Here is a 27,536-nt window from a genome sequence, read left to right as displayed (position 1 = left end):
ACCAATCCTCTCAGGGGCTAGGGTTCTTTTCTTTTTTTTAAGTGTATTTTTATTGATTTCAGAGAGAGAGAGGAAGGGAGAGGGAGAAAGAGAAACACCAACATGAGGGAGAGTCATTGATCGGCTGCCTCCTCCCCACTGGGGATTAAGCTGGCAACCCAGGCATGTGTCCTAACCTGGAATGGAACCACACTCCTGGATCATAGGTCAATGCTCAACTGCCGAGCTACACTGGCCGGGCTTTAAAAAAAAATTTTGTTTTTAAATGTAGGAGTCTAACTCCTGTTCCACACCCTAATTCTCTAGGGCAAAAGAGAACAATACCAGAGGAGAGATTTATTACTATTAGTAACTGGCAAGGTGGGAGGAATACAAAGAAATAAGAGGAAGATGTAAAATTTTCAAGTCTTTTTACTATTGTGCTTCCAAAAATCCTGCACTGCAGTGCCTGTAGGGACAGTTTCTAACTCATAAATAGCTCCTTGGGGCACCTGGAAACAGAAGTGGCAGTGAAATTGGTGAAGGTTATAACACAGAATGGAGGCTCAGTTCCCCAGTACAGTTTTCCAGGCACTCATATCTTCTTGTACAAAAGATCTGGTGTTACTGGAAAGGGGACCTGGCCCTTGGTGGGTCTGCATAGGGTCTGCTAGTAGTGTGTGAGTTCTTGACTTCGTGCAGGGATGATTTCACATGAGTCCAGGTGAACTTTAGAGGACGTTTATTAAAGCTGGGGACAGTGAAACAAGAAAGGGTTGGGGAAATGAGCCCAGGCTGGTTTGCTTTGGCTCACTAAGAAGTCAGAGAAAAGGGGGCCTTGGGGACAGGTTCAGGGGGTTTGCCTGGGATGAACTTCCCATTGCTGCCCTGGTTGCAAGCCTCATGGGACTCCTTAGGGATTAGGAGATGCATGCCTGTGGGGAGAGAAGGTGGTGAATGGCACAAGTGTGTTCCTGGAAGGGAAAACACTAGCTAGGAGTTTCCTTTTGAGGAATTTTAAAGGCTAGGCATTTAGAGAAGGTCTTAGGAGAGGATCTTAATAGAATATTCATCAGCTTTATGCTGATGTACCAAAATAAGATTTATTCTTTTAACTCCATCTGTTCTTGGGTGTGGTTGGCAAATTGTACTTATTGGATTTCTGCTATACATCTCCCTGAGCAGGGTGATTTAAGCTATATACCCTCTGGTTGGGGAGAAGAAATGCAAACCATTTATTCTTAAGTGTCGTTGGTTTAGGAAAGATAGGATTTACTAGATGGCTGCAAATTTCCCTTTATCTGTCTCATTTTCCCTATTTCACTTGTCCTGGCTTACTGGCCTGTCTCATAATAGAGGATTTCTTCCTAATAAAATAGAGGCATAAGACCTTCTTCACCTACAAAAGGAATTACAAGCAATGATTAATTACCAAGTCCCAAATCATTTAAGGTACAGAGGGGCTGGCAGGTTGGTAAATCGCTGGTGCATATTGACTCTGTAAAGTAACAAGGGAAAGACTAGTATTCTAAATAGAACACTTAAGTTCATCCCAAGCAGAAGGAGAAATTTGCCAACCTGCTCATCTCTCCTGCACCCATTCTTTCCTCCATTGGCTTTCAGAAGCGGGGAGAGAACCTACCGGAGCTGTGTTTGGAAGGAGGTTGCAGAGTGGGACTCTTGAAGATGAGGCCCAGAAAGTCTAAGCTTTTCTTAGCCCCTGGCTTTGGAGCCGGTATGGGATGGATGGAAGCAGAGGCTTGTGGGATGTTTATATTATAGAGATCTGGGGTGCCCTAGCGGGTAAGCGGTGGTGGGTCAGCTTTGGGGGAATGAGGGGCCAACTGTGGGAGTGGAAAGCCATCACGGTAGGAGGCCAACCATTGCGGGCAGCCCTGCGGGCCAGTCAGCAAGACCCCGAGCGCCTTCGGGTTACCATGGTAGCCTTCCTCCTTCCCAACCCCGCCCCCCTTTACTGGCCCAAGGGAAAGCGAGAGCGGTCGCCTAGGGCAACTGGGAGGTGCCGCCCCTCGCTCCCCCCGGGGGTCCCTCCAGTGGCCGGTCTTCCCGCCTGCCTGGCGGTGGGAGGGCGCGGCGGCTGTGGCGTCACATCCGGGCGGGTGAGTGAGTTCCGGTATTTCAGGGCGGAGCAGGCGGAAGTAGGGTGAGAAGCGGTTGCAGCGCGGAGCGGAGGAGGCAGGAAACCGAACGAGAGCAGGCGCTGGGTGGGCACCATGGCTGGGATCACCACCATTGAGGCGGTGAAACGCAAGATCCAAGTTCTGCAGCAGCAGGCCGATGATGCAGAAGAGAGGGCCGAGCGCCTCCAGCGGGAAGTGGAGGGAGAAAAGCGGGCCCGGGAACAGGTACCGAGAGGGCGAGGCGCGTGAGGGAGGGGCAGGCACTGGAACAGCTGGGACCCGGAACTGGGTCCCTTTATTTGCTGTGGAGCACGGCCCTCAGGGGGCTGGTGGACTCGGAGATGAAGTTGGAGCCTGGAGGATGGGTGAAGCTTGCTTTCAAGTTGGACCTCAAGTGGGCGAGGGGGGACTGGTTGCTCGACCTCCAAAGGAATTGACTCATACGGGGCTGGGAAGTGGTTTTCCTCCTGTTCCAGCTCATTCATTCAGTCGCTCGAAGCCGGGCGCGGCCGGGGGGGAGGGGCTCAGCAGGCTTTCCCTCCCCCACTCCCCGTGAAGGGGGCGTCACTTTGCTCTCGTTTGAGGTTTCCGGCCCAAGGGGCTAGAGGTGGGTGCTTCTCTGGTCTGGGAGGGGCAGGGCCTAGCTTACTGTGAAAGGGTGGGGCTTTGGGGTGGGAACCGCCGGAAAGCCCCCGGCCTGGCTGGCTGGCAGCTTTTCCGCTCCCTCCTCCTGCTCAGGAAATGAGGCAGCAGTCGGCCGAGAGGAAGCGCCGTGCCCTCCCTGGAGGAGGTTGAGGCCACAGCACCGCCTCCCATCCTCCGGCTTGGGGCCCGTCCCCTTACGGGGAGCCCTTGCAACTGCCAAATCCACTCTCAGTCGACATGAAGCGAGAGGGGAGGAAGTGGTACTAAACTCCCTACGTTTTAGTGCAAATGTAGGAGCCGTAAAAACGTGTCTGGCCCTACCCATGAGGACTTGGAAGGCAGGAACCACTGCCACATTCAGGCCCTTATTGCTGAAGTGTGATCGATCAGTGCAAGCGGAACCGGAACTTCTTCCAAGCAGAGCTGATAAGCAAGCGTATGTTGCAGAGAGTCTGATGGAGTGCCAACTTCTGTCAAGGATTCTGATTGACCACGCACTGGTTGATGGAGACAGATTAATGAGGTCCTAGGTGGCTTTAGTAATATTACTGTCACTTTCCCAATTATCCACCAATGCCTTTTTCCCCCTTAAGTTCAATAAATATTTGTTCAGCGCAAAGTTGGGACATAAAATATTGATGGAATGATTGGTGATTCTTGAAACCGCTTTCTGTTTAGAAGCAGTGGTGTAGCTTTAATGAGCCATAAGATTTTTCCAAGTTCTAGGGTGCAGCCTAGTGGGTGGAGCTGATCCCCCCCAGGTGAACCTTTGGTTTTGGAGGATTGTGAGGCTGGAGAGGGAAGTAACTGTTGCTAAAATTTGAAGATCGCAATGAACTCAGGGTTTTATTGGTATTCCCTGTTATTTTTTTTTCCTTGGTAAGTTTTTTCTTTTTGGTTGCTCCTCTGGGGAATGGCTGAGAATTAATATTTTGGGGGGTAAAGAGGGTGGAGCAGCTGCCCTCCAGATTAATACTTAAAGATTGTTAGAATACTCATTTATTTTTATAACCGGGCATGGAAATGTTGGGAACTTGTCTTAGTCACTTTTTTTGCAGTGGGTTTTTCCTCTGTTCATTATGCCAGTAACTTCTAATTATCAACTGAAGTGAGATGGACTGGCTGGGTAACTTTTTATGTCTAGGGATACTTTCTCATCTCCTTTATTTTGGAGACCAGATCCCCTTAAAGGGGAAGCGAGAGGGTGGCTGAAGGAACTAGCCATATGTTGAGTTGCAGTCTTAGGCTCAACATTTAAGTATAGGCATCCTAGGAATGGTCTAGGACGAACTGATGTCACGCACACCCCATGCCTCCCAGGGTTTGGTGATTTTCCTTCTAGGAAAATCTGGCTCCCTTTTTTCCACCTTTGGTGATGGTGATAAGCAGCAGAGTGAGCAGCTTCAGATGTTTCTTGAGCAACCCCTTCACTCAGAGCCTGCTACATTTGCTTACTGAGCTGAGGTCTAGGGAGGAAGTCCTCAGATGGGGAAGTAGGGTGATAGTTAAATATTGATGAAACTAGTATCTTTTACTCCCCAGCTTGAGGGAGCCTAATCTTTTGATTTTCTGCTTTAGTGAACTTTGAACCCCTCCAGAGGAGGAGATACCTGTGGGAGGGTGGTGGTGGTGGTAGTGCTTGGGCTAGCTGTTATCCTCTTAGGACATTCTGGAATGTGGGTTTTGCAGGCACCTCCCATTGGTGCTGGAAGCTCAGCACTCCCTGATGGTATCACATTCTGTTAGTAAGATTGTCACTTAATTATTTTTCTGGTTGCTTTGTGTGAACATCCAACCCTTGTTAAGAAGCTGGCTGGCTCAAGAGCTGAGACTTTGGAGTTGTTCTGCCATCCATCTTCTCTTCCTGCTTTGGGCTGGAGATTGACCTTTTATAATATAGCACCGTGTCAAATCCACTTTCGATTCTGAGTCTCCTTTGCACTTTATGCAGTTTGCACTGAACTTAAACAGATGGCAACATAATACTTAAATGTAGTCTTTTTCCTTGTCTTTTTTTGCTGTGGTGGTGGTGGTGGTAAAGACATACATAAAACTTACCTTTTATTAACTGCTTTTATTTTTTAATCTTTACTGAGGATATGTTTTTCATTGATTTTTAGAGAGAGGAAGGGAGAAAGAGAAACTTTGAACAGTTGCCTCCCTTATATGCTCTGATCGGAATTGAACCCTCCACATTTTGGTGTACTGGATGATGCTCCAGCCAGCTGAACCACACTAGCCAGGGCACCATTTTAACCACTTTTCATTGTATAGTTTACTTTACCTCTCTCCGAACTCCTCTGGTATTTGTCTCTTCTTTTTGTGGTCTAAAAAAAATTTAGGAATCCTATTGAGGGAGTCAGTGGGCTTTGAACAGAAGTTTCAATTCTGACCTTATTACCAAATTCCTAGTCTCTGGAGGGGGTTAGAATGTCTGACTATTGTGTGGCTCTCTCCTATATGGGTCTGGAGGACTAAGCAACAGGCTTTATCACGTTCCTTTGGTTCAGATTTGCTTTCCTGCTGATTACCTCACTTTCCCTTCATACTAGAGCACACACTCATAGGGGAGAGGCAAATAGCCCTTTGCTCTGAGAGACTCCGTTTAGACTCCACCTTTGTTTACTCTGGGGCTGATAGCTCTACTCCCTTCCAACTTGCCTTCCCCTTGGTGAAATTAAAGTCCCCAAGGACACAGTATCTCCCACGGTAGATACATTTGTGAACACAGTGAACTAGAGCAGTCCTTTACTCTCAGGGCTCAAGTCTAACTTCCATTACTCATTTCCTTTGAATTTCATCTGTGGCTTTTGTCTAAAAAGAGAAACCCCAGAGTGGCAGAATGCCAGATTTAGGCTAGTCCCATTCTGTCCTTGGCCTTGATCTACCTCCCAGCACCAGTGCCCTGTCAGTTTCTTGCCTTGAGGGGTGTGGTGTGCTTGGGGGAACTTCTTTAGCAAGGATGGTAGTATTCAAACCAAACTCATTCCATGACTGAAGCTGTTGTCAGCCATCTTCGCAGGCATCCAGATTGCTGTTGTTTTCCCTTCCTTTCCCCTTGGGATATTTGCTTCCCAAATAGTGCAGAATTCTATTATCACCTGAAGGAAGGATCTCAGAGTATATCTTCCAAGCTGGGCAGAGGTGGGTGGGCTGAAAAATCAAAACCACATCTGGGCATGTTACACCTTGGATGATTAGAATAGCATGAAACGTTTCCCAGGGCCATGATTCCCATTCTGGTTTGCAGAAGTTAGTCCCACTCAGTGTCCTGGCAGGACTGCTTGACAGGCATTTTGTGTAGATTCTGGTTTGAAGGAAAGTCAAGTGTGTTTCCTTTCCTTTTAAACATAGTAACAGGTCTTGATTCAGCAAAGCTTTTGTTTCATTTTAAAGGGAGCTGATCCTCTGGGGGAGGAGGGAAAACAGGAGAACAGCCACTGCCCCCCAGGGTGAGTGCATCTGTGTATGTGGGGGGGGTCTGAAAGCTTTTGCTGGGACTCCGGTCTTGGTTTCTGCTTTTGATACAGGCTTATTTAATGTGCACATGTTCTTGTGAGGGTACCAAGATGTGTTTTCTCCTCCCATTTCAGCCTTGCAAAAAATTCTGTTGTAAATGCTGATGTGTGGGAGAAACTGCCCGAGCCAGCTTGTTGTCATGGAAACTTTGCACCCAGCCCCCATAGCCTGTTAGCCTCTCCTTTTGGGTAACTGCTGGTGAGCTGGAAGGGGACTGAGATTAAATGAGCTTCCTCCAAATCTGTTTCCATTCTTCATTTTTTTAGTTCTAGGCATTGAGGAGTGAGGGAGTCAGATAAATTATACTGGTAGTCTTTCATAGTTCTTGCCTAATAACCTGACTTGTTCTTGTAATTTTGACTTTTAATTTGTGGGGTGAAATGTGCGTTGTCCAAGGAGACATCTGTTTTCCTGAAAGAGACAAAACCAGAGGACACTTGTCTTTGTGGTGTTTTGAATAGTGTAGTTAGAGACACAAATGGTTTCTTAGTAAATTCAGCTTATATAGACTTTTTTTCCTGTAGGTTAGTGGTTATATATATATATACACACACACACACCCCCAACCCAGTCCCATCCCTTGAGCCTCCCATGTTTGTATTTGGAAGTTTTTGTGTCAAATAACCTTTTTTTTTTTTTTTTTTTTAGAGAGAGAGAAAGGGAGAGGGAGAGAGATAGACACGTTGATGCATCAACATTGATCAGCTGCCTCCTGCACGCCCCCTGCTGGGGATTGAGCCTGCGGCAACCCGGGCATGTGCCCTGGCGGGGAATCAAACCAGTGATCTCTTGGTGTTCAATCCACTGAGCCACACCGACCAGGCTTATTTATTGATTTGAGAGAGAAAAACATTTATTTGTTGTTCCACTTATTTATGCATTCATTGGTTGTTTCTTGTATGTGCCCTGACCAGGGATTGAACCCACGACCTTGGTGTATCAGGATGATGCTCTAACCAGCTAAACTACCTGGCGAGGGCCCAAATAACCTGATTATTTTTTTTCTTTTAATTTTTTAAAAATATGTTTTTTTTATTGATTTCAGAGAGAGGAAGGGGGAGGGATAGAACACTGATGAGAGAGAAACATCGATTGGCTCCCTCCTACATCCCCCCAAAGCTGGGGCATGTGCCCTGACCCGGAATTAAACTGTGACCTCCTGGTGCTTGGGAGAATGCTCAATCAACTGAGCCACACCAGCCTGGCTAACCTGATTCTTAATAGGAGTCTTTGGGCTGTATCCCTCCCTGTAGGGGCTAGTGGCCCAGATTATTTCTATAGCTGCCCCCACCCCTGACTGCCAGGAGGAAATCAGGGTAATAGAATTCAAGTACAATCTGGGCTGTAGAAGAGAGATCGTGTTTACCAAGCACTTGGATAAGCATCTGAACTGGGTAGCATGCAGGGCAGATTAAATTCTTCTATGGTTGTGGCAGTCAGCATACTTGCCGCCAGTAAAGGTGTGGGGAGGGGAAAAACAGTCATAGGAAGGAGGCTTTTCTACCAGTAAAATTCATCCACATGCAGCTGCCTCTTTTCCTTATTTCTCATTCCATTACCAAGGAGGAAGCATGGGATTTCTTGGGCTCTAGCCTATGCTTGATTATGGGGTGGAAGTTAGGAGAGGATTGTCCTAAACTGTACTTGGAGGGTGAGATCATGGGGCTAAGGGGAATAGAAGGGAGTCACAATTCAGAAATTTGGAGGAGTGGCGGTGGGCATGGAGAAGACATTCTCTTCTGCCCCCAGTTCTTTTTGTAATATCATCAAAGCAGGTAATCTCCTTGTTATCAACTTTAAATAGGTGAGCGTGGGTATCCCAGTGGATCATTCTTTCACTTTCTGATTTGGAAGATTATTCTGGCAACATTATTCTCTTGGCTAGTCATCCTTCTGGTGTGTCAGGGTAAGGTAATCAAAGGATTTAAAACTTGAGTTAAGCAGCAAATTAATAGATAATCTGCCCTGGCTGGGTGGCTCAGTTGATTAGAGTGTTGTCCTGTGCACCAGAAGGTTGCAGGTTCGATCCCTGGTCTGGGCATGTATGGGATGCAACCATTTGATTTTTTTTTCTCTCTCTCTCTTAAAAAAAAAAAAAAAAATTAAAAAATTCAATAAAAACATCCTCAGGTGAGGATTTTTAAAAATTTTTTTTTTTAAATATCCAAGATTCCTTGTTTGAGAAACCTTGCTTATTTATTCCCATTTTTGAGACACTTTTAAAAGAGTAGAAAGAACACCTCTAAGCCAGAGCTCAGCAGAAGGAACCCTTCACTGGCTACCTTTTCTGATACTCAGGAGTTTGAACAGAGTCCAGAAAGGGGCTGGTACTAACTGACACGGGGCTGGGCAAGGAACTGAGTTTTAAAACACTCTTCCTGTGGACACATACAGTATTTCATTTATGGAAGAAGGTAGAATGTATAATCTTTATAATCACATCTGCTAGATCTTACATGCATCTGAGCTAAGACAGGTTCTACTCTGCTAGACACTGGCTTCCTTCCTGGTAGTCAGTCCCAGTCTTACTGTCCTAGTTCTGTTCATTTTCACCATGCCTCTGCTTCCTTTTTCCATTACTCAAATGCAGGCTGAGGCTGAGGTGGCCTCCTTGAACCGTAGGATCCAGCTGGTTGAAGAGGAGCTGGACCGTGCTCAGGAGCGCCTGGCCACTGCCCTGCAAAAGCTGGAGGAAGCTGAGAAAGCTGCAGATGAGAGCGAGAGGTGTGTAGAGTGTGCATTTCAAAAGAAATCATAATGGCTCTGATCAAGATTTCCTTATAGACCTATTTTTAAAAATAGCTGTCTTACAGGATCCTCATTACTTCTATGCTGCATATTCTCTCCACTTTAAGACAGAGTAAGGAAGGGTTACCTGAACCCTGTAACCCTTTTGTAATTGCTTTCTTTATAAATTGATCCTTAAACGGGGTCACCAGGATGACTTCCACTTAGTGAATCATAAACTTATTTGTGAGGTTAGTTCTTCTAAAGCAGTGTTTCTCTAAGTGAGATCCCAGAACAGTGTTACCTGGGAACTTGGTAGAAATTCAGATTCTCAGCCCCTACCCCTGACCTATGAATCAGAAACTCTGGAGGTAGAGCCCAGCAATCAGTGTTTTAAAAAACTCTTGACCCTGGCTGTACTATTAGAATCATGGGAGTGAGGGGTGGGGATCATTGGGAAGTTTTCAAATATCATAATGCCAGGATCCTTGGCATTGATGTTTTTAAAGTTCCTCTGATAATTTTCATCTGTGCTCTGAGTTGAGAATCGTAGTTCTTGAACCAAATCACAACTTATCTTTGTTGAAAACAGCCAGTTGGCTTCCTGCCATATGTGAGTTAAACTAGAACAGAGGTGTATGATGACTTGAGTGGGATCAACTGAGGCTTTTCAGAATTAAAAATGCCCTACTGGGAGCACATTAACACAGTGTGGCTGTGAAAATGAAGAAGACAGCCAGCTGTGTGAATACTGCTACAGAGTAATGTCCAAATTATAGAAAGTGAGGAAAACAAGTTGCAGAACAGTGTAGTATAATGATTCCCTTTGGTGTGGGAAAGTGAGGATGAGATTTTTTAATTTTTTTTGCATTTTATCTGTAAGACATTTCTGGAAGGATTATGAAGTAAGTGACTACCTCTGATGAGCAGGACTAAAAGCGGAGAGACTTACTTTTCAAGCTTTATGCCCAAAGACTATACTCTTAAATATTTAATTTCTTAATAAGTGTGTATTATTTTCCTTTTTGTTAACCCTCACCTGAGGATATTTTTTTCACTGATTTTTCAGAGAGAATGGGAGGGAGGGGGAGAGAGAGAGAAACATCAGTGTGAGAGAGAGACATCTATCCTATTGGTTGCCTCCCGCACACTCCTCTACCAGGGCCAGGGATTGAGCCTGCAACCCAGGTATGTACCCTTGACCAGTAATTGAACCCCTGATCCTTCAGTGCGTAGGCCTATGCTCTAACCGCTGAGCAACACTGGCCAGGGCAAGTGTGTATCATTTTCATAAAGGTTTAAAACAAAATGAACTAAGGTGAGGGTGTTATGGGAATTCTTTTTGAGTGGCAAGCAGAGAGGAATACATGCTTGCTTTTATACATGCAATTCTGTTTCCCTTGGAGTGGAGCTGATGACAAATTCCTGAGTGTCAATGCCACATTTTTCCATATTGTTTCTGACAGAGGTATGAAGGTTATTGAAAACCGAGCTTTAAAAGATGAAGAAAAGATGGAACTCCAGGAAATCCAACTCAAAGAAGCTAAGCACATTGCAGAAGAGGCAGATAGGAAGTATGAAGAGGTAAGGCACCTTTTGTTTGTCCTGCTCTCATGAGTGACATTGCGGTTCTGAAAAGAACCACGAGAGGGAAATAGCTCCTTCTTTGCTTTGCTGAGCTGTACCTCGGTTGTCTCCCACAGGTGGCTCGTAAGTTGGTGATTATTGAGGGTGACTTGGAACGCACAGAGGAACGAGCTGAGCTGGCAGAGTCGTGAGTATCTTGCTCCCCATATCTTTGCCCTACATCCTGTCCCTTCCCCTTTGGCTTGGGCACTAATGTGAATAAGCTAGCATTCATTCAACCTTGTTAAACAGGGCCTGGGGAGGGCATTATAGTGCTTTTTTAGGCCCTATGAATGGCCTTGGACTTTCTTACTCTCTTGACTAGTGACAGGTGACACATTGAGGCTTTCTTATTTCCTGTAAGGAGGGTTTATATGGGAAAATGAAGACTAATGGTGAACTGTTAACTGGAAGGCCTTACTGAGTCCTTCCACCTGGTCTGTTTTTCCTTGAGGCATTGAAGTGGCTGTACTGACTTAAGGTCTTTCTCCGTTTTTACCACTTTGCCCATTGGCTGGTTACCTTTAGGGCAAGGGCAAGCATGAATGGCTTTCTTGTTGGCACCTACTGGGCCTTGCATAACAAAGTTAGTGCTGGTGCATATATATTTGTGCTTCCCTTACATTCCCCTCTCCCCATACATGACATATCATGACCATGGTGGTGTTTGCTTCCCATTTTTTGAAAATTTTTTTTTCCCGTTTTGCTGCTTGTTTTCTTGCTGTGTTCCCTTTTGACCTTTCTCCCTCCCCACAACCTGGCTTGTGCGATCCCCGTGACTATCACTAACAGCCGTTGCCGAGAGATGGATGAGCAGATCAGACTGATGGACCAGAACCTGAAGTGTCTGAGTGCTGCTGAAGAAAAGGTACTAACCATTAAACCCACAGAGAGGTTATGTGTATGGTGTGGTTTTGTTTTTGTTTTGCAGCTGCCTTCCCTCCACTGGTTGATTGTTGAGTGCTTTCTCATCTCTTCATGGAATGCTCCATTCTTTTCTTCCACTTCTTAGCATCTTTCATCTTTTCTTTCCCAGTTGCTTCACTGCCTCCACAGGGTCTCTCCTTCCCTTGGGCAATTTGGGGGGGCTATTGGGTTGGGCATCTATCTGTTCCTACCTCCACCCCAGGTAGACTTGTTCCTGGTAGTGATTTCTCTCAAGTGTTTTCTTTATTGATATCTAAACATTCTGAGCCCTAGCCCTTGAGGGCCTAGCTCCTGACATGTTCTATGGTAGAGGGAGGAGGGTTGTTACTCAGATTACCTGGGACCTTCTCTTTTTCCTAGTATGCCTTCCAACTCTCCACATATAGATTCAATTCATGTCTGTGTGTCTCTCTCCCCTTTTTTTATTCTTTTCTTCTTCCCCTTTCTTCTGCGGTATGTAAAATATTCACAGTAAGTGTTCTGAGCTGGAGGAGGAGCTGAAGAATGTCACCAACAACCTCAAGTCTCTTGAGGCTCAGGCGGAGAAGGTAGGGGCTGGTTTGTGAAAGTAACAGGCTTTGGGGGCCTGGGCCCAGCCCTACCCTTAACGAAAGACTGGAGAAACTCATTCCTTATAATCCAGTGAGAAGTGTCCTCTTCTTACCCACCCACCCTCTGTCTGGATTCTGGGTTTAATGTTAATTCTTGTGCACTTTGATTGCTTTGGTTAAAATAACATCATGGTCTCAGGTGCCTGGGGTCATGTTCTCAGCGTGATACTGCTGTGCTGAATGACAATGATCATGGGTCCTAATAGGTTTTCTAGCAACAGATAGTATCAGATTGAGACCTACTAAGCAATCAAAACAGAAGACTTGTCTTTATCGTCATGTGGGACTGTTTTAGCCATGTGGCCTTGGGTGTCACTATACCTACTCATTAAGTAGAAGGAAGGAAAAGTACCCCCCCTGAGTTGATCTGAATAAGATCAAAGCTTTGGCCCCTTTAAGAAAGAGGGTATCATGGCTCTTAGCACATTGATTTGTGGATTTTAAGGGCCTATTGTCCAAAAATGGGCCTTGCTCTTTGTTATGGACCAACCATTCAGCACATTATATCCAAGAAGATGTTCAATGTAAGAATAAATGTGCGACTGGGGTGGGTGGGGGGATGTATTATCTGTATGAATAATTTCTACTCTGAAATTTTTATTCTACTTTTCTTGCAGTACTCTCAAAAAGAAGACAAATATGAGGAAGAGATAAAGATTCTTACTGACAAACTCAAGGAGGTGAGCTGAGGGAAAGGACCCAAACATTCAGAGGTATATAAGGCGTGATGTAGACTGGCTGGCGTTGGTTCTGAAAGGTATAGAAGTAGAAGGTTCTCTCATTTGTCTTAGTCATCTCTGATTCTGACGGGTTTCATATTTCCCTAGGCAGAGACCCGTGCTGAGTTTGCTGAGAGATCGGTAGCCAAGCTGGAAAAGACAATTGATGATTTGGAAGGTATGGAGCCTGGGAGAGGAATTAAAATACAGAAATACAGAGGAAGACCTTGCCCATTACCATTATCCCCTTTCCCTGGATACCGGAGGGAGTTGATAGTGGCTTGGCATGCAGCCTGTGCCCTGTTACAACTAGCTGAAATGGGTCAAACCCTAGAATAGAATTGGCTGTCTACACTTAATCTTTTCCTTTACTAAGACTTTAGCTAATATTCTGGAATTTACATCCTTCCCATGGAGGCTGATTATGGCTGCACTTATCACCAATTTAGTAGTCTTAAATCTTTAGTAGCCATACTTTGAGAAAGCAGTGAGAACATGTGCCATTCCATGGCTACTTTTGGCAACCCTGTTCACTCAAGTTGTGGGCTACCTTTGCAAGAGACGCAGCTGTGGAATAACCATCTCGCAGAGCTGACCAGTGCCATGGGCTTTGTAAATACTTCTGTCCCCACAATTTGGTAACCGTGTCCTCTCTAACAAGGGTAAATGTACTTTGCTCTGAGAACTCTAAAATATGCTCCTTTGGTATACTCTGGGTAGCAAGATATTCTTACTTTGGGAGAGTTTGGGGAGGCAACTTGTAGAGCAAAGGGGCCAAGAATACTCATTATATGCTTGGCAGCTAGAGAAGTGTCTGATATTAATTGTACTTTCTCTATTTTTTATTTTTGTTAAATTAAACATTATCACTGCTAGAAATTGGGTTAACTAGATGGCAGTAGGAACCTCTTGAGTGCCTTTGGTAATAGGAATTTCTAGTAGTGACTGTGCCCAGGTTCTCAACCCTTGCTGTAGTTGATTGGAGGTGTCAGGAGTCAAGAAGTCCAGTTTGTCCTGGGGGACAGTGGATCTGAAAATGGCCAGTTATGGCTGCCAGTAAAGATGTGCTCTTAACTGTGGTATTAGACCCACGGTCACACCTTCCCTAATTTCTAATGATTCCCTCTCTTCATCTGCTTTTGATACGTTTCACTCTGTCCCCTCATTCCTCCCTGTGGTTCCTGTGCCTGTCCAGATGAGCTCTATGCCCAGAAACTGAAGTACAAGGCCATTAGCGAGGAGCTGGACCACGCCCTCAATGACATGACCTCTATGTAACTATCTGACAGCAGATGGGGCTGGGACCTTGGCTTGTGGGTGAGCGGGGATATAGACTGTGCATAGTGTGCTTTGGTTTTATCCTCTGGACACTAGAATCTCCACCTTCCTCTCTAAAACACTGGTGCTGGTTACTTGTTGGCAAAAACTGGGGAGGCATTTAATCTTGGATCAGTGTAGAATCCTAATCTACATGTAATTTTTACTCATAGTCCCTTCATTACAGCACTATGATTTTTCTATTTGTTTCTCAAATTTAGCCTTCTCAGAAGGGATACTGCTGAAGGTAGAATCATATCATAGGACTAAGGAAATAGGGACCCAGAGAACCAGTGACTGGGGCTCTAAAATACGTAACAAAACTCAGACCTCCTGGGTGTATTTGATTTGTGCCTTGATATTGAAACACCCATAATTAGAGATAATCGAGTTTATCTACAAATTGAATTTGATTCCCAAAGTTTAGTCCCAGAGCAAGCCAAAGTAAAAAGCACCAAAAAGAGTTGTTGGGGACTTCACCTGTTTGCTGTGGATCCCTGATCCTGATGCTAATCTGCCTCTTGGTATCTTTCCCACTAACTCTGAAAAGAAGCCAGCTGACTCAGGCTATGGTGTCTGGCTCTCTTTTATCATTCCTCCTGCTGCCTCTTCCTTTTTCTTTGCTTCCTGTCTCCCAAGTTGTATAGATTGATGCTAGTCCTTCTCACCTAGAGTCTCCTTACTTTTTCATACAGATAAATTACCACGGTTTCTGCTCTGTTCTGGATCTGCCCCCTTTCCTCGGGGAACCCAACGCCCCAGTCTCACTCTGGATTCCATTTGGGTCATCCTGGCTGGTCCCCAAGGCATTAGCATGGGTGGGGGGGCCACAAAGCAACTTATGTATTCTCTTCTACACCCACCCCAAATTAAAGTGTTAAGGTCCCAGAAGCCTCATGCCATCCTGCATTTGTATCATTGACAAAGCTGCTGCTGTCCCTAAGAAGGAGCCTTGGGGGTGTGATGTGGGGAACAGCTATCGTAGGCACTCCCTCCTCTGACTTACATAATCAAAGCCACTTTTGTGTGTGTTCGTTTTTTCTTGACATTTAAACTCTACTGATCTATCAGAGTGGTGGACTATTAGAGGAGCTCTAGTCTTATTGTTCAAGCTGAATGAGATCATCTAAGTTTTTTACTTCCGGTTCTTAAGTCATCCCGCCTGGAATGTTCCATCCTCTCTTCAGGTTCTCCTTCTTTGATTGAGCAAGGTCGAGAGACCAATGAAATGCCTCCCAACACACATTTTCTACCCTTTTACCAGTGGTTCAAATGGCGCGCATCCTCAGGACATTCGGTGGACCCAAATATATTACCATTAAAACTGATCATCCCAAGTCACAGAAAAATACATGATGGATATACTTTTCAACAGTTTTATGCTTTCTTCTTGAAACCTTTCTTGCATATTTGAAGCTTACTACCATTTGCCTCCTACTATGTGCTAGTGGGATATGAGACAAGTGATAAATAATTATTGGAAAAACTAAACCAAGCATGCCTATTTCAAATAATATGCACAGAGTGGTAATGATTTATTACATGCATTAATAAGATAAATTTCTGCTAATAAATAAAATTAAATATCAGCATTTTGGAAACTCCTATTCCAGTTTACACAGCAGAGACGATTGAATCTGGGTGGTGTAATATTTGGTTGTACTTAACTAAGCACTTAAGCGTTGTTCACTTAGTACTTTAGTTTTTCAACAGTATATATTTGAAAGTTTCTCTTTTTTTTTAATTGTTTTTAGGGAGAGAAAGGGAGAGTAGAGAAAAGGCACATCAATGTGAGAGGGAAACCAATTGGTTGCTTCTCCACGCCCCCTGACCGGGGATCGAACCCTCCACCTTTTGGTGTACAGGACGAAGCTCCAACCAACTGAACCACAGTGGCCAGGGCAAAATTTGCTTTTCTTTTAAACAGATAGGGGCGGGTAGAGAAGTATTCTCTGATCTAAAACTTGAATTCAGGTGTGGGTTTTGTTTTTTTTTTCTGTCTGTACCACTTCTTCCTGCCTTTGAGATTAAGGTACAGATTCATTTATTCAGCTGGCATTTACTGGTATATTCTAGGCACAGGATATTAAGATGGGGACAGAGGTAAAGATGGAGGCACTATCCCTACTCACAGGTTGCTCAGAATCTAGTAGGAGAGATAACCTGTATATAAAGCTAAAGATGATGTTTGATAAGTACCACAAATAATAATAAGGTGCTGTGGGACTTCAGAGGGAGAGGGAATGATTCCTGTGGGTATGTTTTGGAAAGATGGAAGGCATGTAATAGGTACTTAATAAACATGCTAAAATTCGCCTCTTCATTTTTATTAAGTTCCAAAAGATTGGATTTTTGACAAGCAGACTTTAGTTGAGGTATAATGGACATTGAACATTTTAGTCAAAAAGAAACAAAGAATAAAGACATAGATAGAGATGGGAAGGACACTGTCTATAAAGGTAGATTTAGACAGTAAGGATAGGTGTGTGCTGAAATCAGGCTGGGAGGGACGCTAATTGTACTTTGTAGGGGATGGGGATGCTGCTAGAGATTTCGAACAAGGGTATGTTGTGGTCTGTACAGCATGTGAGAAGAGTTAATGTGGCAACTGAGTTAAGAATGTACTAGAAGGAAAGCAGATTATCAAAGTGATCTATTAAGACCATGACTCCCAAATTTCAATCATTTGCATGCCACTTGGGGACTTGCCATCTTCACTTGCTACCTACATTGTTGTTTTCTTCAAATTTACTCGTTTTCACAGTTGTTTTATTCCTGCTCTACACAATTCTTAACTTGAAATCAAAGGTTTGATGTGTGCTAGTGTTTTTCCTGATGCACATTAAAGTAATACAGATAATAAAATTTTAAAAAATTCACAAATGCATACTGCTTGACATCTCACCTACCACCAGCCAACGTTGACTGTGCCATATTTTGGGAAATACTGGATTAGTTTATTGCAGTTTTCCCAGGGATAATAATCTGAACTAGAGTAATGGTAAAGAGATAGCCTGAAGGTGGGTATTTTGAAGGGCCTGACTACTAAATGTAAGGAGGAAAAGTCAAGGAGGACTGGTTTTGAGTGTAAGAAAATGGTGGTGGTAAAGGTGTAGGGAGATCATGTGGTCCTAGTTTGGGGAGACAGGATGATAGAGAAGAACATAAGTCTGAAAAACTGGCAAGTATGTGGGTGAAACAAAATCCTGGGGCTTGAGGAGAGGTTGATGTAAGATTTGGGAATCCATAAGGGTGACAGACAGTTTAGGCCATGGAAGTAAATTAGAATCCTAAAAGACAACTGTAAAGGTAAAAAGAAGAATTAAGCTAAGAGAAAAATCGATAAATGAGAAAGCCAAGTGGAACTAGTTGGAAGGATAGAGGAGATGAGTAGCTTTGATACTTTCCAATGATTAGCAACTTTGACAGGTTAAGAAGGAAAATAACTGCCATGGCTGATTTGGCTCAGTGGTTAAAGTGTTGGCCTGTGGACCAAAGGGTAGCGGGTTTGATTCCCAGTCAAGGTCACATAAAGCTCGGTTGCAGGTTCCCTGCCCTGGTCTGGGCACATGCAGAAGGCAACCAGTCAATGTGTCTCTCTCACGTCGTGAAACTGATGGAGAAAATGTCCTCGGTGAGGACTTTTTTTTTTTTTTAAAAAAAGGAAGGAAAGTAACGAGGTAGTGGGATGTTGTCATTGATACTTTATTAATTTGAAGGGTAGCTATGTATTGAGCCTTAAGATCCAGGAGAATAGCCATATTTCAGAGCAAAGAAGTGACTTGATGGAAAGTATAGTAGACCCAGCTCCGTATGGCTGTAGACCTAGCTACACTTAAAATATGGCTGGTATTACTGAGGGGCTAAATTTCTAGTTCTATTACTTTTAGTTCATCTAAATTTTATAAGCCACATGTGGCTAGTGGCTACTACATTGGATAGTACAGTCCTAGATGTTTTAATATTTGGGCAGGAGTTGACTTGGGCACAGAAAGAGGCTTCTTGGAAGGAAAGCAGAGAGAACAGAGATAAGGAGAAAAGTGCTACTCTGGTGGCTCCTGTCTTTCTCCATGGCCATGAGTGGGGTGAGCAGGGAAAGAGACCAGCAAGCCAGGGGAGCTGAGTAAAATTTGAAATCTGTGTCATGTTAATTCATTCTTTCATTTAATACTTTGTATCCTTGCAGAAATCATCCTATAATACTTAAGCCTGGACTGTGTATGCTATGGGAATGGGGTCAGGTGTCATTGGAAATCTCAGAGTAAAGTCTTGACCTGTTAACTTTTTCTCATCTTAATAAGAACCACAGGCTGATAATGTATATTTTTTACTTCCACAATACCATTGATGGAGTGAAGAACAAAATGTGGCTGAACCCCAAGTTGCCTAATGGGTGGAACCGACCTGTTATTTTAGGCAACCTTATCTTAGCATAGTATTGTTTAAGTACTCCCCAGCTTTAACATTGGGGGTGGGGTAAAAAAAAAACAACACCATAAAAGCAAAATCTGTTCTCCCTTGTTCCTTGAACTTTAAGGCTTTAAAACAGATATAGTTGCCTTTACTCTGAGCCCCTGGTCCCTTCCCTGTTACAGAATGAAATTGACCTAATTCAGACTATGAAGCCTAAGGATGTCCAGCATTCATGAGATTGTACTCTTAATTAATTAGGCACAGCTAAAAGGAACATCAGGCCAAATGAGACCAAATGGATTCTCTGGGTCCCTTTTATTTGTTGTTTTATTTTGCTGTTATCATGGATTTTTAGTCACTAGAGAACAGAAACTTATTAAGTTCACTGTGAGAGAACAACCATATTTATCTTTCTGACCTCATGCAGTTCTTAGGGAACTGTGCGTTCTGAGAATTAAACAGTAAAATGCTCCCACTTCTCTGTCTCTTTATTTCTCCCCTAAATGGAACAAAATCCTCATGGACCAGACTATTTTGAGGGATAAGATTCTGATTATACCTTCATTCCAAGACAGGAGTGGGAATCACACTAACCTGGATATGGATGCTATGTAGGAGTCAGGCTGCATGTGGGATCTATGTGTAAGGGCCTCATGGAGGTTATAGACTAATATCGTGTTTTTCAGTGGTGGACTTTTTTATTTAGGATAATCCTGATGACCCTGGGGTTTACAGAACAATTCTACTTATTGCTGTTCCCTGCCCAGCAAATATCTGTATGACTCTAGTTATTGTGACGATTAAAACCTGCCTCCACCCGTCCGGGCGTGGCTCAGCGGTTGAGCATTGACCTAGGATCCAGGAGAGAGATCGGGGTTCAATTTCCGGTCAGGGCACATGCCCGGGTTGCGGGCTAGGCAGCCAATCAATGACTCTCTCATTATTGGTGTTTCTATCTCTTTCCCTCCCCCTCCTTTACTCTCTTGGAAATCAATAAAGATATATTTTAAAAAAAAACACACAAAAAACCTGCCTCCACACATTGCCAAATTGTCCTCTGAGGGGAGAGGAGGGGCGATGTCACTCATATTGAGAACCACCGTGTTTTAAAGGGCAGTGCTATTTTAAAAGTTCACTATAATTTCTGCCCCTTAAAATATAGCTATTGCCCTGGATTGTATGGCTCATTTGGTTGAGCATTTTCGCGTGCACTGAGAGGTTGCTAGCTTGATTCCAGTCCTGGGGACGTGCCCAGGTTGTGACTAGATCCCCAGTAGGGGGTGTGCAGGAGGCAACCAATCAATGGTTCTCTCTCACCTATGTTTCTCCCTCTCTCTCTCTCTCTAAAAAAAATCAATAAAAATAAAATACAGCAATTATTTTTAGGTTTTCCCTCCCAGGGTCTTTTTATACATATTTGCTTTCTTTTTCTTTTTTTTTCTTTTTTAAAAAATATATCTTTATTGATTTCAGAGAGAGGAAAGGAGGGGGAGAGACAGAGATAGAAACATCAATGATGAGAGAGTCATTGGTCGGCTGCCTCCTGCACACCCCGGACTGGGGATCGAGCCTGCAACCCGGGCATGTGCCCTGACCAGGAATCGAACCCCTATCGCCTGGATCCTAGGTCGATGCTCAACCGCTGAGCCACGCCCGGCCAGGCTTTCTTTCTTTTTTTAATCCTCACCTGAGGACATGTTTTTACTGATTTTAGAGAGAGGAAGGGAGAGGGGAAGAGAGCCCAAAACATTGATTGGTTGCCTTCCGTATGCACCCCAACTGAGAATTGAACCCACCTTTTGGTGTACAGGACGATGCTCCAACCAACTAAGCCACCTGGCCAGGGCTATGTTTTCTGTTTTCATAGTGTACATAAAGTAGGAAGTATTATTGGGACCATACTGGCCTCAGCTTCCACTGGAGCTGGGGAAAACTTCAGCCCAGAAGGCAAGGTGCCTGAGCAATGCCTATAGTCACCCCCCAGGTCCAATTGATTTTATGGCAGAAAAGTATCTTTTTCATATTAACATCTTGAAACAATTTCAAAACAGACTGTAAAACAGGAATAAACTTGTATGTGAACTTCAGAGGCTGCTACAAATTTCCATTACCCCTGTACTGGTCAGATAGATTTGGATTCTTCATACCCCCTCTTTAAGGTGTGCTCCAAGTAGAAAATACAGACAAAGCCAAGGACTTGGGCACTTAACTACATGTATTGGGAATGCTTTGGTTGTAAGGAATAGCTTAACAGTAGCTAAAATAAATATGGGGTTTATCTTTATCGCATTATAAAAGTTTTGACTTGAGCAACTGTGGCCTGACATAGCTGGACTTTCTATGATTCTTTTGGTCTTTTAAGATTGAAATATGTAGCTCTAGTCATCACATCCATGTTCAAATGCTAGAAGGAAGGCTAAAATTTTCTCAGAAGCTCCCAGCAGATAAATCTCTATATCTTCTTGGCCAGAATTGGATCACATGACCACCCCTAGCTGCAAGGGAGTCTGAAAAAGCAATAGGATTGTATTGATTGGCTTGTACCAGTAATTCACCTTCCCTGGGGCTGGGTACACTGTTAACTCTAACAAGGAAGTTGGGTTTTGGTTAATTAAACGACTATGATAGGTCTGTTCCAATGCCTACAGCAAGAGGCATTAGAAAGTATAGGATTGAGTGGGTCTGTACCCCAATATTTGTTCCAGTCTATCATTCATAATGCTGTATATTAAATGGTTTTACAGAAAAATGTTCAACTGTTCACTTTGGTCCTTTGAAACCCTTGTTATATATGTATTTCTTATACTTCAGCTGTATTCTTTTCTTTGCGGTTTCACTTGTCTCCATTTCTCAACCCACGGAACATATACTGTAAAGGTGTTTTTTCTCCCTTAAAGTGTCCTTCCAACTTGTTGGTCTGAGTTTTTTATTTTATTCCTCTGTTGGTCTTTCCATCAACTGACTCTTATTGCCCTCTGTCTGAATTGTCCTTGCACCCATTCTGCCTTGCAGATGCATGTCATGTATGCCAGCTAGTTGAAAGTCTCAAATTTACGTCTGGTACTCTACTAACCTTCCCTTTTTCTCTTTCTCCTCCTCTTTCTCCTCTCCTCTTGTTTTCTCTCCTTCCTGTTGCTGCTGCAGAGCGTCTCTACAGCCAACTTGAGCGAAACCGCCTGCTTTCTAATGAGCTGAAGCTAACGCTGCATGATCTATGTGACTGATGGCAGGGCTCTCTGATGCCCATTAAACCGAGCTTATTGCTCACACCACTGACCTGGACCCCAGCAAAAAGCTGATTGTGTTTTTAAAAGTTACTAAGTTGCCCTAAGCAAATTGCTTTTTAATTGGGGCAGTTAGAGTATTGTTGACTTCCTAAGAGTACTATAAAGTAGGAATGTTTAATATTGCATTTCTATCCCTTTTCAAGAGATTGTGGATGATGAAGGGAGGGGCCTGAGAGGTTATAGTGAGAAAACCTAGGAGAGTTTTCTACTTTCCACCCTTACTTGCTGCTCTTTCACTTGTGCACTGACTGTACGATACATACGTTCCCTTGAATGGATGTTTTCTAACAATAAAAGGAATGACTTGACAAGATGTTGTAACTGCTTCATCTGCAGGCCCAGCGATGGGCCCTTCTGATTGGGTGCAAAAAAGGGAAGGAAAAGAAAAGGGCATGGAATATTAATAGGTCTGTGTGCCATCACCTTATCTGAGTTGAAAATTTCAGTATTTTCCCACCTCCCTAGAGCAGTCAGAGAGGTTTGCTTTCTGGGCAGATTAGATTCTCTTTGATGTCCAGCTACTGGTTTTCTTCCTGAAATTTTCCCTCTTGCTTTTTCCTGATTCTATGTTTAATTTTAAGTAACTGTGTCACAGGCTAATTCTGGCTAAAAACTGCAAAAATCTCAAGGTTTTGCTTACACATATACATTTGGTAGTTTCTTGGCATTGTTTTCTTTAGAGATTCTTTTACTTAAAACTATGGGGTTCTTTTATTTATCCCACCAATTATCCCTTCCCTCTCTACTTTTTGAGGAAAGCCTATAGTGCATGAGAATCCCCTGTACTCTTTTCAAATGGAGATCCTGATGTTTCTACTGGTAGAAATACGTCCATTCTTATTTTTAGTGGTCAAGCCCCAGTGGCCATTTCAAGTAGGTATTGTTCTATGGGCAAACGAATGGATGACTGGTGTTTAAGGCTGCCTCCTTTGAGGACTGAAAGCTATAGGGCTTGGTTGGGTGTGGGAGGTAGAGGAAATGACTGCTGATAAGGTTCCCAACTACCCCAGAAGTACAGCAGCACCTGCAACTTCAGTAGGCAAGCTAGAGGCCCTGCAAAAACCACGTGATGCAATAGCTGGCTCACTTCTGTGGCTGAGAAAGCAACTGCTTTATTAGTGCGCAGCTTCCTTGCAACAGGAGCAATTCTCAAAGTGGGTAGACCTTGAAATTTACTTCTGGTTTTGTAATATCTCTCCTTTACCTCCATTAGATAAACTGAAATGCACCAAAGAGGAACATCTTTGTACACAAAGGATGCTGGACCAGACTCTGCTTGACCTGAATGAGATGTAGAGCATCCCAGTCCTGCCCTGCCGCTGCTCCTCCCTCTGACCCTGACTCTGCCTGAGGCCAGCCTGCTCGAAGCTGACCTTTAAACTGAGGGCTGATCTTTAACTGGAAGGCTGCTTTCTCCTTTCACTGCCGCCCCCCCCACCCGCACCCCTGTCTTTTTCGCCAAAACTGTCTCTGCCTCTCCTCAGAGATTCTGATTGGGCTAGAGGCTGAGCACCTTTGGGAACAACATTTAAGGGAATGTGAGCACAATGCAAAGTGTCTTTAAAAGCATGTTGTGATGTACACATTTTGTAATTACCTTTTTTGTTGTTGACGTGGCAACCATTTGTGAAACATTCCAAATAATTCCACAGTTCTCAAGCAGCAGTCTAATTCCTTTCTCACTTTTAGGAGGTAATTTTTCATCTTAATCCATATTGCCCTCTCCATAGAGGAGGGGAAGAGACATGGGCCTGCCTTACTGAGAGCCAAATAGCCCAGAGAAAGACTCCACTATGGGGGATCATTGCTTTGTGCAGAGTACTAGCCAAACCAGAAAGGTGATTCCAGGAGGAGTTGTTCCCCCCCCCCCAAAAAAAAAAAAAGTGGTGATCAAGTTTCACCTTTTAAGGTATCTTTGGGAAATTTTGTTTTGTTTTATTTTTATCAGAAGTGACCAAATTAAATGGTGAGACCTCTCTGTCTGGACCAAATCCTTGTGCCATCTCTACCCTCTTCCCAGTGGTTTACAGAATGGATTATGTGCCCCTTATGTTGAAGTAACCAGTTATTTGCTCTCCTGCCTCCTTGAAAGAAAGAAAATTATGTTTTTGCCACTGATTTAGCCATATGAAACTCATCTCGTCACCCTTTTCTGGGTCTGAAGCTGCTGTCTCTAAAAGTGCCATCTCATTGTGCTTTGTATCAGTTAGTGCTGGAGAAATCTTGAATAGTTTATGTACAAAACTTCTTAAATTTTGTATTATTTTGAAACTTTGCTTTTTGGGGTTGAGGCGCACTGGCCACCCCATCTGGCTGTGAGAGCTCACTAGAGGCTGGGCTGGCAGTGTGCTGATCTTTAAAAGTTTCTTTCCCTACCCAATACTCCATTTTTGGTGAGGTTTTTGTGAGGTTTGTTAGGTGCGCATCCTGCAGCTTATTGGCTTAAAATGTACTCTCCTTTGGTGTGGTCTCTTTGGGGGCCATTTGGGAGAAAGAGAAACCAATAGTGCAACTGTTTTGATACTGAAAATTGACAAGTATCTTTTTAAAATAAAGAACCAGTCCCTCCAACCCTCAGACCTACTTGACTTTTATTTACTAATCCAAATGTGCTTTCTCCACAGGAATGGGGTTTAGGTTAACAATCAGATCTTTGTGGGTGGTAGTAACAGGGTTTAAAACCTTGCTCGGAGACTTCTAGTTATATGTCCTGATATAAATCATTGATTTTCATCATCTGTAAAATAAAGATAACATGTATTATCAGGTAAATGTGAAGATTTGAAATAATAACCATGTGCCAGTCCTTTTATCTGTTACTTAATTTAACACTGGCATCTTCAGGGTGGCCAATACACTTTTCTTTACAGCTGTATTAGTTCTTTCTTATAAACCATCGATTTATTATTAGGCTCTGTGCTCCTTAAACAACTTCAGTATTTGACACTGATCACATACTCCTATATATGTGTGGTTTTAGTAAACTGCCCTGAACAGGCTTTGAGCTGATACTCTTGGCTATTTGGAGAAAACAAGTTAATTTAACAAGAAGTGCTCTTAGTATTTGCTTAGAGATGGGCTAAGTGGATAGCTTTCAAAGCTGCCTTTGAGACACCAGTCTGGCATTTCCTGCACCCTGGCCATGAGGCTGGAGATGAACCTGACATCCTAGTAAAAATGACACAGCTTACATGACAACAACCAGCTACCTGTTTATAATCAAGACTGGAACGATTTTCCGTTAATTCGCACAGACCAATCCTGAGTGGAAATTACTGTCAAAAATAAAAAATGGTGGGGTGGGTCTAGGAGCCAAATAAGGTAAGCAACAAGAGAAAAGCTGGGAGAAAAAAAATTTTTAGACTTTTTTATTTTTACTATTAAAAAGATCTGCCATCCAATACTTAGTGGGTAGCTGGGTTTGTGCCTAAAGTTTCCATGATGATGATTTGCTGGAGCGTTTGAAAGCTATTCCCACAATTCCGGGCCAGGAGGAAGCCCCACCTCCTGCTGGCGTTACGCCTGAGGATTGGCCGATGGGGCTGAGGGCGCGGCTGTAGTGGAGCGGGAACTTGAATCCCGCAGTCGCCATGACTGGCTCTGGGGCGGCAGGGTCCCGAGGCTCGGGACTGGTTTTCTGCTTGCCTCCACACCTCCTGTTGCTGCTGCTGGCTCTGTTTGGCACTCTGGCCAACAAGCTTAACGTGCCACAGGTGTTGCTACCCTTCGGCCGGGAGTCCGGCCGAGTGCCCTTCCTGCTGAAGGCGCAGCGGGGCTGCTACACTTGGTGAGGGGTTGAGGGTCACAAGGGTGTGCGTCCCCACACCACCCAGTAAGGGTGGGAGAGGCTCACCAATGTAGGAGGCCACGGGAATGCTTTGTGCCCACTTGGTGACTTTTCTGTAGGGAGGAGGGTGGGATGTTGGTGGGAGGGAGTGGAGTGGCCAGACTCCAGATGCGGCCTGTCCTCGTGTGGGACCTTATGTGAGGGAATGCTCAGGATGTGACACTGGCCATCTGCGTGTGTGTGTGTGTGTTGGGAGGGGTGGTCACTGTGGGAGTGGCAGTTAGAGCCCAGGTAGGCCCTGTGTGGGAGGCCTCTGGTACTGGGGCTAACCAATGTGGGGAACTAACAGTGTGAACAACTAGAGTGAGAAGGTCGGAGGAAATTTACTTAGGAGCAGAGGCTTGGGGTGTGAGGGTCCCAACCAACTAAATAAGGTGAGGCTTTCCCTGTGAAGGCATTTCAAAACATAACTACTGTGTTCTTAGCTAAGCACTTTCCATGTATTAACTCAATTTTTATAGTCTTATGAAGTACTATTACTCCTGTTTTACAGATGAGGGAACTGAGGCCAAGAGACCATGAAGTATAAACTTGTAATATGAAAAGATTCATTTTGGGTGAAGATGAGGTCTGCCTGTACTGTTTCCCCCCTTAAATGAGGGTACCCTCTTGAACTGTGAGGACAGGGGATACTCAACTCTAGGGGGGTGACTTCTGACTGAGGATGGGAAGTCATGATTTTCTTATGTGGGAGGACCCAAAGATAGGCTGTATGGTTACCTAAGGTGTGAGGGAACCTAACTGAAGTGGGCTTCAAGGTATCAGAGGGTTCATCCTGAAAGGAGATTTCCCTTTACCATCTCCTAAAAGAAGCACTATGGTTTGTTCACATCCCATTTTATGAGGGAGTATAAGGGAAGTATAATTGTAAGATGCCCCAGTGTGGTGTATTTCCTGACTGAGAGGCTGATGCAAGGAATCTTTCCAGCATTAAAAGCCATTCCATCCATCCAAAAATATTAATGATTTTTTTTGAGGTGGGTTCACACCTCAAAATTTTGGCAACTTTTCCATCTTGGATATCAGCAGTCCAATTTCTAGAATTGAAGGAAATTCATTCCTTAGTGTATGAGAAAGCCACTTCTTTCATTGGAAACAGCATCAATCCTATTTTTACATACCAAAGGAAGAATGTAGCAACCTCATTTTAAATATAGAGGAAGGAATGTGATTTTGCACATGGGATCATTGGGAAAAGGTTCTGATGAGTCTCCCACTTAAATCTTGTTTCCTAAGTAATGTTTCTATTTTGAAGAGAGTCATTTAAATACACCTGACTGTATAATATGGACAAATTAAAAGAATCTTTGTTCCACGAAAAGTTAATTTTAATCCACCTATTCTTATTTCATACTCTTAAGCATTTCATTCTGGCAGGCATTCCACGCATCATGATGTAGTAACTGTTGAGCCTTTATATGAAAATGGCACCTTATGTTCCCAAAAAGCTGTACTCATTGCTGAATCTACCCAACCTATACGCCTCAGCAGTATTATTCTTGCTCGAGAGATAGGTATGTTGAGAGAAAACTCACTATGTTACAGTAAAATAACTGTAGCATCCTATTCTGTGACTTTTTTTTTTATGGTGGCTGTTACAAAGTGGAAACGGAAACTCTGGTTTGAATCGATGAAGAGGGGAAGGAATTATTTATCAGAACTAGCTTAGGTGTTAAGGTCTGAGATTGGTCTCAAGTGAGGCAAAAGGTAGTGGTATAAAGACTAGTACTTCCCGAAGTGTGGTCTTGTGAACCTATATCATTAGCATTACCTGGAAG

General features: G+C 43.8%; 2 protein-coding genes across 10 annotated transcripts in view; both read left to right on the top strand.

Annotated features, from left to right (window-relative positions):
- The window catches only part of TPM3 (tropomyosin 3), a 29,106-nt gene extending 4,624 nt beyond the window's left edge, over positions 1 to 24,482 (top strand). The window contains exons 1-8 of one of the 9 annotated variants that reach the window (XM_016221457.2): positions 2,158 to 2,345; positions 8,875 to 9,008; positions 10,478 to 10,595; positions 10,715 to 10,785; positions 12,037 to 12,112; positions 12,793 to 12,855; positions 13,003 to 13,072; positions 23,125 to 24,482. In XM_016221457.2, the coding sequence (XP_016076943.1) occupies positions 2,214 to 2,345; positions 8,875 to 9,008; positions 10,478 to 10,595; positions 10,715 to 10,785; positions 12,037 to 12,112; positions 12,793 to 12,855; positions 13,003 to 13,072; positions 23,125 to 23,207 (747 nt within the window). In that variant the 5' untranslated portion in view covers positions 2,158 to 2,213 and the 3' untranslated portion in view covers positions 23,208 to 24,482. The other 8 variants (XM_016221459.2, XM_016221458.2, XM_087827985.1 and 5 more) reach the window with 8 other exon arrangements.
- An 810-nt stretch (positions 24,483 to 25,292) lies between these two features.
- Positions 25,293 to 27,536, top strand: part of NUP210L (nucleoporin 210 like) — a 51,627-nt gene continuing 49,383 nt past the window's right edge. Inside the window, exons 1-2 of the mRNA XM_016221463.2 lie at positions 25,293 to 25,698; positions 27,136 to 27,272. Coding sequence (XP_016076949.2) covers positions 25,502 to 25,698; positions 27,136 to 27,272 — 334 coding nt within the window. The 5' untranslated portion in view covers positions 25,293 to 25,501. The remainder of the gene's footprint in view (positions 25,699 to 27,135; positions 27,273 to 27,536) is intronic.

Source organism: Miniopterus natalensis, chromosome 19, assembly GCF_054644295.1.
Source record: "Miniopterus natalensis isolate mMinNat1 chromosome 19, mMinNat1.hap1, whole genome shotgun sequence".
Taxonomy (NCBI): Eukaryota; Metazoa; Chordata; class Mammalia; order Chiroptera; family Miniopteridae; genus Miniopterus; species Miniopterus natalensis.
Note: the sequence above shows the minus strand (reverse complement) of the source record. Positions and strands in the feature narration are given on the sequence as shown.